This window comes from Heliangelus exortis, chromosome 17 (assembly GCF_036169615.1).
Source record: "Heliangelus exortis chromosome 17, bHelExo1.hap1, whole genome shotgun sequence".
NCBI lineage: Eukaryota > Metazoa > Chordata > Aves > Apodiformes > Trochilidae > Heliangelus > Heliangelus exortis.
Window position 1 is genome coordinate 430,958 of NC_092438.1, and position 13,818 is coordinate 444,775.

At 55.2% G+C, this 13,818-nt stretch overlaps 2 protein-coding genes across 10 annotated transcripts in view; one reads left to right on the plus strand and one right to left on the minus strand.

The window, feature by feature from the left end:
- LOC139803945 (ankyrin repeat domain-containing protein 7-like) overlaps positions 1-13,818 on the plus strand; it is a 226,787-nt gene that overhangs the window by 194,027 nt on the left and 18,942 nt on the right. The window lies entirely within an intron of this gene.
- LOC139804117 (maestro heat-like repeat-containing protein family member 7) lies at positions 1,586-4,720 on the minus strand. Of its 3 annotated transcripts, XM_071760950.1 has the most exons (7): positions 4,623-4,720; positions 4,217-4,318; positions 3,681-3,789; positions 3,284-3,346; positions 2,724-2,901; positions 2,017-2,572; positions 1,586-1,920 (listed from the first exon to the last, which is right to left on the minus strand). In XM_071760950.1, exons 1-5 carry the CDS (start codon positions 4,695-4,697, stop codon positions 2,768-2,770), a joined length of 483 nt encoding a protein of 160 aa, XP_071617051.1. In that variant the 5' UTR covers positions 4,698-4,720; the 3' UTR covers positions 1,586-1,920; positions 2,017-2,572; positions 2,724-2,767. The 3 variants fall into 3 exon arrangements, with proteins under 3 accessions (XP_071617051.1, XP_071617049.1, XP_071617050.1); XM_071760948.1 differs by lacking the exon at positions 4,623-4,720 and having other exon boundaries at positions 4,217-4,550; XM_071760949.1 differs by lacking the exons at positions 3,681-3,789; positions 4,217-4,318; positions 4,623-4,720 and having other exon boundaries at positions 3,284-3,412.

A 13,818-nucleotide genomic window follows, 5' to 3' on the forward strand; every position in this document is an offset into this window, starting at 1 on the left:
ACCAAACTGGTCCTGACTGGCAAGGCAGAAGACCACCTGTCTCCATGAACTCTGTTCTTCTACAGCACAGAAACAAGAAACAGCAGCAGCAGCAGCACAGCTTGCAGCACAAAACAAACAGCCCCCAACCCAGCCGACACACCAGCCAGAAAAGCCACCGGGGGATTCTTTTCAGACCCATTTCATACAGAGCACCATGGGAAGGAATACTGGCAGTAGCCCACTTGGGTCGCCTGAACCATCCTCTCCACCCCAGGGGCACAGCTGCTCCCCATTCTCACTGCCACGTCAGCACCTGACACTGCCCTGTCCCAGGCACCTTTTTCTCCTGCTCCTCTCAGACCAGGACACTCCTGGAGATCAAACGAGCCCAGTGAAGCTCCAGGCTCTAACCTGCACCCAAGATAAACACTGCCCTCCTCTCTAAATAATAACCCTTCCATTTCCACCCTCCAAACACAGTGTTTCTTGCTCATGGCTGGGGCTGTTGCAGGGCTCTGACACGGAGGGGACTCAGCCAGGACACTGCGTGCTCAGGGGCTGCACAGAGAGGAGCTGGGCACCAAAAGTTCCTATTGTTATAAATGACCGAGACTCAATATTCTGTTACTGGCTTAATTTAATTAATAAAATCGCAATAAGCAAAACAGCGCTGGGTGCGTGGGCAGTCTCCGCTCCACTCCCACGCACGCACTTAAAGCTCTGGAATTACCTTTTATTGATTACACGTCTCTGCATACTCAAAAGGAGGTGGGTTTACATACCTATCCATAGGATTACATCATGCCATTATAATATTCATGATAGGCAGAGTCTGGGCGGCGTCTGGTTTTGGGGAGATATCCGGGGGTCGTCAGGGGGGGTCTTTGGATGAAGTAAGAAGTCTTCCTCAAGCTTGAAGTTTTTACCTTTCTTGATTTCGCTGACTTCATTATATTGCTACAAGGTGATATCAGACCCTAGCCATAACTTTCCCCTTATCTGCTGGTTGTGACATCTTTTTGTTCTTCTTGTGCAGATGTTCACATTCCTTCGGTGCCTCGTTAGCCTTGGCAGTGCCTTGTTTTAAGAACAGGACCTACACTTCTAATTATCTCTGAGACAGAAGTTAGCCTTGTTAGGGCCTTGTTTTGTTCACACCGTTTCAGTGGAAAAATTACATGTCTCAACTGCTTTGCTTAGCCCCACGTTCACTTCTTACTCAGTTCAATTCTTTTCCTGAATTTTACTGGTTAGGAATACAAATTCCTCAACATACATTACACTCTTCTTCCTCTGCAGGGCACCACCCAGAACTGCACACGAAGCTGGAGCTCCACAGCACTGCTCAGACTCGGTCTACAGGAGAATCATCAAACCACAGACAGCTTTGTTTTTTCCCCAAAGTCTCTGAGGGAAGCTGCCGCTGAGCAGCCTGACTGTGACACTGCAGGGATACACTGTGTTCTGCCTCTACAATCACAGGAGTGGTGAGAAAATGGAGCCTGGACAACTCCTAGGATTCTGTGATGCGTTGAGCCCAGGATCACCCATCGGTCCCAGGATCAGAGCCCAGGTCCCATCCAACAGATTTCACCACACGCTGTACTTTCCAAACACCGCATTTTATTTGGGGACCTTTTTGACCTGTTGGTAGCTATCCCAGAGGCCAGGAGGCTGCACCTCCTGCTGCTCTGATGAGACAAGGAAAGCAGCTCTGGCTCCGCTCTGCCCTGCCCAGCTGTCCCAAGCCACCTGGGCCCACACGGTGACGCTGACCCTGCCCGGCACAGCTGGAACCTCCTGTAGCCTCTTGGGCAGCTGGTGATGAATCCATTGCCAAACAGCCTCCAACAGGGTATCTTGTTTGGGTGTGTGAATCCAGCTGCTCTAGGTCTCTGTGGGAGAGTTCAAAAACTCTGCAGACACCCTGGTGACCTCCTGGAAGTGACAGAAGAGGAATGCAGCAGCTGCTTCTCAGAGCTTGGGAGAGCTGGAATCAGTTGGGAGTCTCCAGATGCTGATGCAATTCCTCACCTGTAGGTGGGCTGGAAGAACTCAGCACCAGCTGATGATGCCCATGACACTGAGCAGGACTGCTGCGAGGAGCAAAACGTTCATCATCACCCTCAGCCGTGCCCAGGACTGCCCTGGTGTAGCTGTGCTTGGTGACGAGGCACATCATTTCAGGTGAAACACCCTCCATTTTACACTCTGCCTTGTTCCTGCAGCTTTCCAAAAAAGCCCTGAAGACAAAGCAGTGCTCGGGTTTAAAAGAGCTTTTTGCTGAGGTAAACCCTGACTCCCTTCTGCCCTCTGCCTCCTGGCACCACCACCCTAAAGAAGGGTAACCTGGCTGTCCAACAAGTCGCGGCCAGGGCTGATGTGCAGGTAGCAGGAGAGGCCAGGACAAATGCTGTGTGCTCTGCAGGCTCTGGGTGCTGCCTGTGCAAAGGGCGTCATGGCACGGGGCTGCTTCTTCCATCTTGATTCCCACGCTGCCATCTGCACCAGGAGCCCTTAGGTCAGGGACAATTCTCTCAACGCCATCTTCCCACCAGGACCTTCGCCCCAGCGCAGCCACTTCCTCCTGCTGGGATGACATTAGGGAGGTCTAACCGGGAGAGCCAGGGCACAGGAGAGTTCTGGGGGCACTCGTTTGGACAGAGACCGTTGGGCACAGCCCAGGGGTGCACGTGAGGGTCTGGGGAACAGCAGCCGTGACGGGGCGGTGGTGAAAGTACCGTCAGGAAGATGGGGGCAGCAAGATTGTCCTTGACCCATCTCATCAGCAGCAGAAGCACAGGCCTCGGCAGGACCATCTTGATCTCTCCAGCTCCCTCACGCACTGCAGGATGTGCAAGGTCTGACCTGCTAAGGACCTGACTGAGGGATCAGGGTCATAATCCAAGCAATTGAGGGCTGCAACAGAAAGAAAGAGAGCAGCAGTGGTGAAACCCTGCTGTCTGCACAGACCCTTCTGTGCAAGCCCATCCCTCTCTTTACCTGACCAGGAGGAGCAGCTGGAAGCTGCTGCTCAGGAATCCCAGGCTCCCAGACTGGGTTGGGCTGGAAGGGACCTTCTTAAGGATCGCCTAGTCCCAACCCCCCACCTCGGGCAGGGACACCTCCCACTAAGCTGGGGAGCTCCAAGCCACCGCCAGCCTGGCCATGGACACTTCCAGGGATGGGACAGTCACAGCTTCTCCCTCCCTCCTTTCCCTGTTGCAGGGGAGCCAGGACTGGCAGCACCCTGCCCAGGCTCTCTCCCCTGCCCCGCCAGCACCCCTCTGACCCTACTCACCATCCCACACAACCTCCAGCGTCCGTTTGGATTGATTCCACCCCAGGTGCCGCGCAGCAGTCCCTGTGCACAGAGCTCCCGTCAGACCTCCCCCTCCCCAGCACTGCGGCAGCACAGCCCCCGGCCCGGCCAGCTCGGCCGCACGCCCTCCTGCCCAGCGCTCTGCGGGGATGGCCCCGGGCAAGTCCCCGAGGGCGCTGCTGACACTGAGCCAGGCGGCCACCAAGGCCACCGAGGCCTGGGCAGGGCAGGGCAGGGCAAGGCAGGGCAGGGCAGGGGGGGCAGCGGGAGGCCAGGGCCCTGCCCGGGACAGCCACAGGGCTGCTCCTGGTGCCAGGGCAGCGCCGGGGGCTGGGGCTGGGCTGCCAGAAGAGGGTCCCCGGGGGCTGTGGCTCACCTATGAACCTGATGGCCTCCACTCTCACGCTGGCCTGAGGGTCCCACAGGTAGTGCAGGCTGAAGCACACGTAGTCTTCCACACACGTGCTGCTCCTGTCCTGCTTCAGCTGGAGAGTGCCCGAGGTCACGTCATGGGGCTGGCAGAGACCATTCCCCGTCTGCCAGAGCAGTCCCTCTGCCCATCCCACCCCTTCCCCCCCAGGCCATTCCTTTCTGCCAGCCAGGAGCCCCGGGGGGCTGAGGTGCAGCCAGAGCCGCAGGCAGAGGGGGCCTGGGGGTACTGTGACCCCCTCCGTGCTGCTGCCAGGGCCCAGGTGGGCCGGGGGCTCCTGCAGCACCCAGGGGCTGGGGGGAAGAGGGGCCTGCAGAAGCAGCCCTGGCTGTGCCTTAGGGAAAGGGGAAGGGGGACTGAGCTCCAAGCTGTGCATTCTGCTCTGGATCAGGGACAGCCAGGAACAGCTGCACATTCACACCCTGGGCACATGGAGCATCCCCTGTCCAGCCCAGGCCCTGGCACCTGGGGCTTGTCCTCACCAAAGTCTCTCCAATCAGCCAGGTCTTCTTCTTCTTGATCACCCTCTTGAGCGTCCTCCAGCCCAGGAACTTGGCACAGATGAGGAGGGCTTTGCCAGAGGCCTGCAAAACAGCAGCAGGTGGGAGCTGGCACCACGGCTCAGAGCAGGAGACCTGTCGTCCCCCTCCTCTTGGCAAGGCTGCCAGCTGTCCCCAGCTACTTCTGGGAAGAGGCAGGTGGGGACAGAGCCTGAATGCCCGGGCTTCAATGCCCGAGGCAGGGACACGGGGCAGCCACCACCTCAGCTATGGCACTCTCACAGCCAGCACAAGAGAAATGGGCAAGAGCTGCTGAGCTGCTGCTGCTGCCAGGGCTGGGGCAGAGGGAAGGAAGGGCAAAGCAGGTGCTCAGCTTTCAACTCTCTACCTCAGCCACACTCCTGCTCTCAGCATTCATGTGCAGGAAGAGCGAGACCACAACCCCGCGTATCGCCTTCTTCATCTCTGCCTTGTCTCTGCCCACCACAGCCTTCGTCGTGTCCCCGAAGAGGCTGAGGGAGAGCTCTTGCACCTGGCTGGACTCCTGGGAGGAAAGAAGACAGTGTGACTGCAGCAACAGCCTCTCGCCACCCACGGTGACCAAAAGCATTAACGTGGTCAGTGTGAGGGGAGATGCTCTGGGGTTGCTGGCCTCGGGGCACCTATCTAGAAGCCGAGGCCAAGGAGAAGCCATGCTGGGTGCAGAGCCCAGCAGCCCTCCCAGCAGAGCCCAGGGCCGTGAGGAGGGCAGCAGCCCTGCCCAAGTGCTGCCCGTGGGGCTGGGCTGGAGGGCAGCTGTCCTTGTCCCTTGCCCCTCTGCGGGGTCAGGTCCCACATCAGCCTTACATCACCAAAGAGGGGCGGGAGCTTCTGTGCCAGCAGCAGAGCGACGGGGCTGGCCTCTTTCCTCTTCAGGTGACCCATCATGGTCTGGAAGAAGACCAAGGCCTCCATCCTGACATCTGTGGATGGATCCTTCAGGCACCTCAGGATCCTGTCCAGCAGAGATCTGCCCCGCATTTCTCTTGCCTGGAGGAAACAGAGAATTTCTGTGAGGATGGAGCAGTGGAGGAGCAGCCTGGCACAAACGCCCCGTGTGCTGAGCACCAGCCTCCCCCCCGGCTTCCCGGCAGGCGCTGCGCATGCCGATGGGGATGAAGGAGAGAGCAGGACAGCAAAGGCTCTGTGGCCCCTGCTCAGCCACCCCTCTCTCTGCTGACAGCCACCTCCTTCCTCTCAGCCAGGCCCAAGCCAGCGCGTTACCCCTGCCCCAGCCCCAGGCTGCCAAGGCGGCTCCGCCTGACTCCGCCTCGCTCACCATCTGCGGATCTCCTGACAGTGCCACCAAGCCCTCGAGTGCCCGCAGACGGATTGTCTGACTGCCATGGCTCAGGTAGGCGTGGAGGAGGCGCAGGTCACTCCAATCCTTTCCCAGGCCCTGGCAGCCCAGCAGCTGAAAGAACAACAGCAGTGAGAGACGGGCAGAGCTGCAGGACCCTGGCACTCTGCGGCTCCTGGTTACCACTGCCAGCTTGGGGCCTGGGGGCTGACACAGCCCCTCTGGGGGGCAGCCCTGCCTGTGGACACGTGGGGGTGCTGAGCACTGCCCCAGCAGGAAGGGCTGGATGGAGGCCCCAGGGACTGACTGGCAGCAGAGCCCTCTGTCCCAGCTCCAGGGACTGTCATCCCACCCGGCGGCAGCCGCCTGTGCCAGAGGGACGGCTTCAGGAGCATCTGGCAGAGGCACTGCTTCCCACCAGGCTTACCTCAGTATAGAAAGTCATGGCATAGTTCATCTGCCATTCCCTCCTCTGAGCAAGGATCTCCTTCATGTGCTGGAACAGGAAGGCTTGCTGCTCAGCTGGGCTCTTCCTCATCTCTCTGGGCAGGGCAAGAAAAGCAGTGCTGGCAGTGAGCAGGGCAGGCAAAGCCTTGCTGGGATTGCCCTGCCCTGCCCAGCCCAGCCCAGCCAGGATAGCCCAGGCCAGGACACGCCTTTGCCCCCAGCCACAGCCTCCACACCACTTGCTGACAGTGCCCTGCTCTCTCCCCAGGCAAGGAGCACCCCTTGCCACTCGGATCGCTCCCTGGCCAGCGCTGCGGCTGCAGCCCGGGGCCTGGGGACTTCTCTGCCCCCGGGGATGGGGCTGCCGAGGCACCGCTGGCTACAAAGGGCTCTCACCTGGCCAGCAATCTGACTCCTCTCTCCAGGGTCTCCGCTCGCAGCATCATGTCCCAGCCGCCCTCCTTCTGGATGTTCTGGACATGCCCTTCACAGCCAGCAGCGTGCAGCAGAACTTTAATGCCCTCCACTGCCAACCTGTGTGCAGAGCAAGGTCCAGTTACACACAGAGCAGGGGCCCTGGCCCAGGGCCCAGGGGAATGGCAGGAGAAGGGGATGGCGCACCCCAGAGGGCCGGGTTGATCAGCCCCAGGCTGCTCCTGCCCCAGCATCACTGCAGCCAGGGAAAGCTTGTAGAGCAGGGTCATGAGGAGCCTGGGGAAGAGCCCTTCCAGGATCCCCTGACAGCGGGGCCGCTGGCTGAGCCTGTACAGGACCTGGCTTGCCTGCAGAAAGACACAGGGACAGCTCTCAGTGCAAGGAAGCTGCTGTGGCGTATTTGTCCTTGGGGAGCTCAAGGGGCAGCCTTGAGGGGCTGGAACAAGGGGGTTGGTGCAGGGCAGGTCCCTGCTGGCCTCCAGGGGCTGTGTCCACAAGTGCTGGAGGAGGGGGCTGTTGGGGGCAGGCAGGAGGGGCTGTGTCTCTTTTCCTGGGGAGCCATGAACAGCCCTGAAGGTGAGCAAGGCCTGCTCTGGTCACTCACAGATGGGATAGCACAGTTTGGTCTCCAGCCCTGGATCACACTGAGCAGCCTGTCAAGGATTGTCTCAGAAGCGCTGGGCAGGGACAGCAGCATCTCCCACATGGCCAGCGCAGCACTGCAAGCCAGAACACTCTGTTAGCAGGGCTGCCTTGGCCACTGTGCTGTGCCTGGGCTACAGAGCAAGTCCCCAGGGCTCTTGGGGCTCATACTTGTCACAGGAGGGACTGATCCTCAACAGGCTCCTAACTGTTGCCTCGGGGCAGCACTCGCTCAGCAGCCCAAGCACCGATCTCAGGACAAACTGCCCTGGTTCCGTGCGCACCTCCTCCACGTTTCTGTGGATGCACCTCAAGAGTTTTTCTGCCTGGAGGGAACAGAGGGGAGGATGGTGCTGCCACTGGGCTGCAACCATCCCCTCAGATGCCACACACAGGGAGGGGCCCCTCCCAGCAGCCCAAGGCCCCGGCTCCCTGGCCAGGTCCTGGTGCTCCAGTCCCAAAGATGCAGCACAGAGCTTGGGCCAGCTCTCTCCCCTCCCTCCCTCCCTCCCTCCCTCCCTCCCTCCCTCCCTCCCTCCCTCCCTCCCTCCCTCCCTCCCTCCCTCCCTCCCTCCCTCCCTCCCTCCCTTCTTCCCAAGCTGCAGCTGGAAGATTTGGCCCATTGTCCTTTCAGCCCATGGAGTGGAGGTGCCAACACAAGGACTGACACCAGAGATACCCACAGAGTATCCAGGACAGTATCCATCCTGTGTCCCCAGTGACACAGGGTGTCAGGGGAACTGGAGCTTGTCTGGACCTGAGGCTCCTTACCCTGGGACTGGTAGCCACGGCTTCCTGGGAACAGCAGCAAAGCCTGGCTCTGCCTTCCTGTCCCTGGGGCCCCTCCCAGCCTCAGGGAAGAATCCCCACACCAATCTGTCATGGCCAGGAGGTGGCCAGAGCCCCTTCCCACTGCAGCCTCTGCTCCTTTCTGTGCCTCTGTACCCCTCGGGGTGCAGAGGGCTTCGGGGGAGAAGCCTCCCTGGGGGGTTTGCATGGGGGCAACTGTGACCTGCTCTGGAAATGCCAGACCTGCGAGACATCCTGCAGACTCACGAGGGTGGAGGGGCAAAGGTTGGCTATCAGATCTCTCAGACAGTCCTTGTCCTGCTCCTGCAACAAGAGAAGGTTATGGGGAGCATAACTCCAGCATAACACATGCTGGAGCAGGCACAAGGCAGGTGACAGTCTCTGTAGGTACCTCTCCTAACTCTTCTAGAGCATCCGCACACGTCTCCTGGCCCTTTGCAGCTGAATACCGAACGATGGTGGCATCAGGATTGGAATCTAACAAAGCAAGGGAGGAGGGGGAGCTGAAGGTGCTGGCAGGACTAACTGAAGGGCCCTACCTAGCACCCAGCCCCGTGCCAGCTCCCGAGGACAGAGCCAGCCCTGGGCGGGGGGACCCAAAGAGGGGACTGGCAGGGATCAGGCCGGGGATGTGCCCAGCAGCCACTGCCATGCAGGAGCACAGCAAAGCAGCCAAAGGCCCCTCACTCACCTCTTTCCAGCAGCTGGGCCATCTTCTTTGGGATGGGGAGACCGCTCTCTTCCACCTCATCCTTCACCCAGGCCAGCGGGGGCCGGCTCAGGGACCTCTGCTCAGTCCTGAGGAAGGAGGAGAGGCCATGGGGGGTGGGCATGGGGGTGGCAGAGCTGCTGGCCCCAAGGCTGCACGGCCTGCGGGGAGAGCCCGTGGGGCCACGGGGGCTGCGTGGGGGCAGGGAGATGTCTGGGACGGGCTCTGCACGGGGCAGGGAATCTCCCGGGGATGGAGGCTCCTGGGCAGCCTCTGAAGAACCACAGCCCTCCCGATGGACAAACCACAAAGGCCTTTCATGAGCCCTCGCATTTGACCCCACGGTGCCCACCCAGCCCCAGCCCCTGGCTCTTACCTCGCTTGGGGACTGAGCAGCCTCTGGGAATTGCCATGGTCCTCTGGGGAACCACAGCGGCTTTCGCAAGATCCAACAGCACCAGACATGGCTCAGGGCTCCTAGGCAGCTCTCTGCTCCTGTCTGATCCTATCACTGTCCTCTTGGACACTGAGCCAGGGCCACCCCAGCACTAGGAAGGGACCCGGGGTCCAGCGGTGTCACCAATGATGTAACAAAGGTCCCATTGTCACCTGGCAACCGGGCCAGGTGTGTACAGGCAGGCACTGGAACATCCACACCCAAGTCTGACATGCGCAGGCACCGTAAATCACCTTTGCAGCAGCCAGCTCTCTCAGCTACTCAGTACCTTTTTCCAGAGCTGTCCACTTGGCCACTGCCTCCATCTCTGGCCAGCTTTCCCAACTCTCTGCCTTCTCTATTATTTCAGGAGATTGCACCATCGTCCCAACACCAAAGCAAGCAGGTGACAAGTGTCTCACCTTCATGCCAGCCAAAGTCCTTTGTACTTAAATTTCACAAGTCCTTCAGAAAAAAGGATTGAGTTTCTCTGACTCCAGTTCCTCCCCTTGTGATGAGGGAAGAGCGGCCTCACAAGGACTTGCTGCTCAAGCTTTTACAGAAGACTCTCTCCTCACCCTTTGGAGAGGATTTGCTCTCTCACCTTCATCAGAGCTCTCCCCCACATGCTCCATCTTTGCTGTGCCTTCAGTAGCGCAGGGCTCAGCTGCCTTTCCTCACTGCCTGACCACAGGGGCAACCTGTGGGGAATTGATCCCAAACCCCCACTCCCTGTCCCCCTGTGTCAGGAGGGGGAAGCAGCACTGCTTGTTGCAGGCTCTGACAGAACAGGGACCTGGGCCACTACTGGCCAAGGGACAGCAGGAAAAGCCACTGACAAAGCTGGAGTGGAGGCCACACTTGTGCTGGAATTCTCACACCTGCATCTATGCCTACTGATAATAGACCAACAAATTGACAATAATTAACACATAGAAATCTGAGGGACAGCCACTTCCAAAACCTCCCAAATCTGATGGAGGGATACAGCTTGCTATGAAGGGAGGATGTGTCGTTTGTCAGTAAAAAAAAAATCAAAACCAAACTATAAGTCAGTTCAAGTAGGGATTGCCACAGGTAACGTGGTAGAGCCACTGCCCAGCTTACTGCAGAACAGAGCAGTGGGGTCAGACAACACAAAGCCAATGCCCTTTGCCCAACACCCCCAGTCAAGAAGAAACAAACAGACTAAAGAGCTTTACAGAACAAATTGTATCCTATAGAGCAAGTTGGGCAACAATGAGGGTGAGCCTTTATTAACCAGGCTGTCCCAGCACCTCACCTTAAGCACAGGGGACATGCACAACCCTGCTTACAGGATTGGCTGGGTCCCACTATCTCTTTTAGGGAAAAAGAGAGCAATTGTCCCCTGGTTAAACCCCCCACTTTCTTCTGAGGGGAAGAGGAAAAAGGGAATGAGGGAGAGAGACTTCAAGGTTGGAAGAAAAGCAGTAGCACAAATTTCATGAAGTAGGAATAGGGAGAGTGAATTACAAAGATGTACAACATCCCAAGATAAATATGGAAACTGCCTCCTCGGTTGGTAATCCTGGCTCCACCACACTTGTCCCCCACTGGACTCAGCAGCAGATAGGGCTGCCCAAGTGACAGACCCCAACAGCCTTACAGCAACCAAACTGGTCCTGACTGGCAAGGCAGAAGACCACCTGTCTCCATGAACTCTGTTCTTCTACAGCACAGAAACAAGAAACAGCAGCAGCAGCAGCACAGCTTGCAGCACAAAACAAACAGCCCCCAACCCAGCCGACACACCAGCCAGAAAAGCCACCGGGGGATTCTTTTCAGACCCATTTCCGGGGCTGTCAGCAGGACAGGCAGCCAGGCAGGCACAGCCTCAGGCCCTGACTACAGGCGGTGTAATACATGTGTGTTCGTGAATTCATGTTAAATAACTATAAAGTGTGTGCTAACCCAACTTTGAGAGTACTAATAATTTGTCTGTCTTCAACACTGTGAAATATGCAAACAGATGAATTCGTTAGAATTAGTTAGAATAACTGTTCTTTGTGTAACTACAAGGCTTAGGGGAACAAGAAACAAGACATCCACGGTTTCTGTACCCTGGAAACGCTACAGTGTACATCCTGTTGTGCTAATCTCAGCTGATTTTGCTGCTCACCACATAGTGTTGCAATTTAAGGTGGTTTTACTGCTGACTGCAGAATGTTGCACAGGAAAGAGCGAAGGAGCTCATGTGCAGAATCGAAGGGTAACGAGAGGGGAAACTGAGGCAGACACTGACTTCATCCAACGACCACCAGATGGGGGTCAAAAAGACCCCCAGAGATAAGTGGGCATGCGCCTTTGAAGGCCACCTCTTCCAAGAACTAATAAACATAATCCGGCCAATTCCTAGAATGGTCATGAATATGTATTAGAATATTAATGAATATGTGTTAAAGGTTGGAATATATGCCAAAAGATTAAACTTTATAGCGTTTGTGTGAGTGGAGCGGAGACTCCCCACGCACCCAGCGCTTTTTGCTTTGCCTTTATTTGCCAAAACAGAACGAACTCTCATTTGCTACTACCAGAGACTCAGCCATTTATCACAATGGGATCATATTGCTGTGGGGGTTTTTTCAGAATCTACATGTTCTATACACTCAAAGCACAGAACTTTGATAGATTTTCTTAGTTACACTGAATTCTTAGGGGTTTTTAACAAAGAAACAAGAAAATAATAGTCTTTCTGTGGCCATATAATTTAATTTATTCCTAGATTTCCTAATAGTGAAAGGACAGTTACTTTCTTTTGTGCTACATTGGGCCCTCTTCAAGAAAATTATTTTCTCAAACCTCCCTGGCCAAGCAATCAGAGTACTGGTAACAAAGGCAACCCTTCAGAATTGCAGCCAGCAAGCCAAGAAAAACCTTTTCCCTTTTCCTTTCCAAAAAAGAGGTGTTTTTTTTTTTAAACAAAGCACAGGCTTGAGCCAACACAACAAAAAGGAACGTCTGTAATGGTGTTTGTTCCAAAGTCACCAAAAACAAACACCCACATGGAGATTTCTGCCATTTAAGAGCTGACACACTAGGGCTGCTCTGGGGGTCGGGCTCTTCTCCCAAGTAGCTGCCAGTAAGACAACGGTGGATGAACTTAAGCTCTGTCAGAGGAGATTTAGGTTGGATATTAGGAAAAAATTCCTTACAGAGAGGGTGACCAGACATTGTAATGGGATGTCCAGGGAGGGAGTGGATTCTCTGTCCCTGACAGTTTTTAAAACAAAGGTTGGATGTGGCACTCAGTGCCATGGTCTGGTAACCACAGTGGTCGTGGATCAAGGGTTGGACTTGATTGAAGCCACCCAAAAGAAAGCAGTCTTCGAGAAATAACGAGTTAAAACATAAAATGCAAGGCACTATAAGAAAGCTTAGCATTAGGAAAATACGGAGGTAATAAATTGTCTGAGAGAACAGGACAGGTTGACAGAAAAGAACACTAAAACTATAAAATAACATAAAATTTGGCATCAGTAGCCTCAGAAGTTTTAGGATGAGCCAAGGTCACTAAGACCCTGCCAAATGCACAAGGAGACTATCCAAATTAGGAAAAAGTTATGGAAAGGACACCAGTTCAAGAGGATGAAATACAGGAACGACCCCAAAAATCCTCCCCAAATTGAAGACCAACCCTCTAACTCTGCCTCAACTCCGCCTATTATGAATATTAAAAGTAGATGTTGCAATATAATGAATATTCATAATGTATGTTGCAATTGCCTGGGAAAATTGTATAAAAGCTGAATTGTGAGATTGCTGAACTGGAGCAGTTTGCCCAGGAAAACCTGGCTGCTCCCCGGCCGTTAATAAATACCTCCTGCTTAAAGGCTACAAACTTTGTCTCTGAGCAGTTATTCTGTCCGTGCCTTGTTTGGGGCATAAAATTGGCATCATGATGATCTCAGAGATCCTTTCCAACCTGGATGATTCTGTGACTCTGTGAAATATACCCTTGCAAGAGTGCACAACTCTTTTTAGAGAGAAGTTGCTATTTTGCAGCAGAGAAGAACATCAAGAGATCTATCAGAAGGATTTAACAAGCCACAAAACAGCATCAGTCTTGTACAAGGAAGATGAAGATCACAATCTGAAATTTCCATGCAGTCTCTGGTTCAACTGCCTTCCACCCAGTAAACCAATGATGTTGATGACCCTTGATTTCAACACGAGATTATCCACAGGCAAGTGACTTCTCTTTTCTGGTACACACTACTGATTCTGTACTACATTTCAGAACTTCACACCTGTGTCAAAACACCCTGGTGTTCCCACAGCTTCAGGGGCCAAACAGTTAAACTTCTTCTGCCCGAGTGCTCCCACCAAAAGTATTTAATATACTCAGCAATGCAAACTCTCTAGAAGACAGTAGTGAAAGAGTAAGGTGTGAGGAAGACTCTCTAAATTCACTTAAGAAACACTTCACTAACAGCAATGGTCTCAGGCTTAGGGAAGGCTGACAGGAGACAAGATTCTTAACTTAGTTGCCTGCCACCAGTGTCCAACCAACCGCCAGAGTTCAGTATCTGCCACCATCTTACCTGAGGGATCAGTCACTATCCACACACGTTAACTACACCAGGCCTGCATCTCTCCTAATGAAGGAACTCTCTGTTCTTGTTAACTAAGCCAGGCTAATGCATGTGTAGCAGGAAGAACCTGCACCAGTCAGCAACAGCCCAGCTCCAGTCCTAGCAGCACAGAGACTACAGCCCAACCTCCTGAGCACCCAACCCATCCATTCT

What these genes read in the sequence shown, in the direction of transcription:
- LOC139804117 (XM_071760948.1), bottom strand. Translation starts at nt 2,801, where the DNA reads ATGGTCCTGCCGAGGCCTGTGCTTCTGCTGCTGATGAGATGGGTCAAG. An exon ending in CTGCCCCCATCTTCCTGACG is followed by an intron (nt 2,573 to 2,723) that starts GTACTTTCACCA and finishes ATGTCATCCCAG; the next exon opens with CAGGAGGAAGTGGCTGCGCT. An exon ending in TTCTTCCAGCCCACCTACAG is followed by an intron (nt 1,921 to 2,016) that starts GTGAGGAATTGC and finishes TGTCACTTCCAG; the next exon opens with GAGGTCACCAGGGTGTCTGC.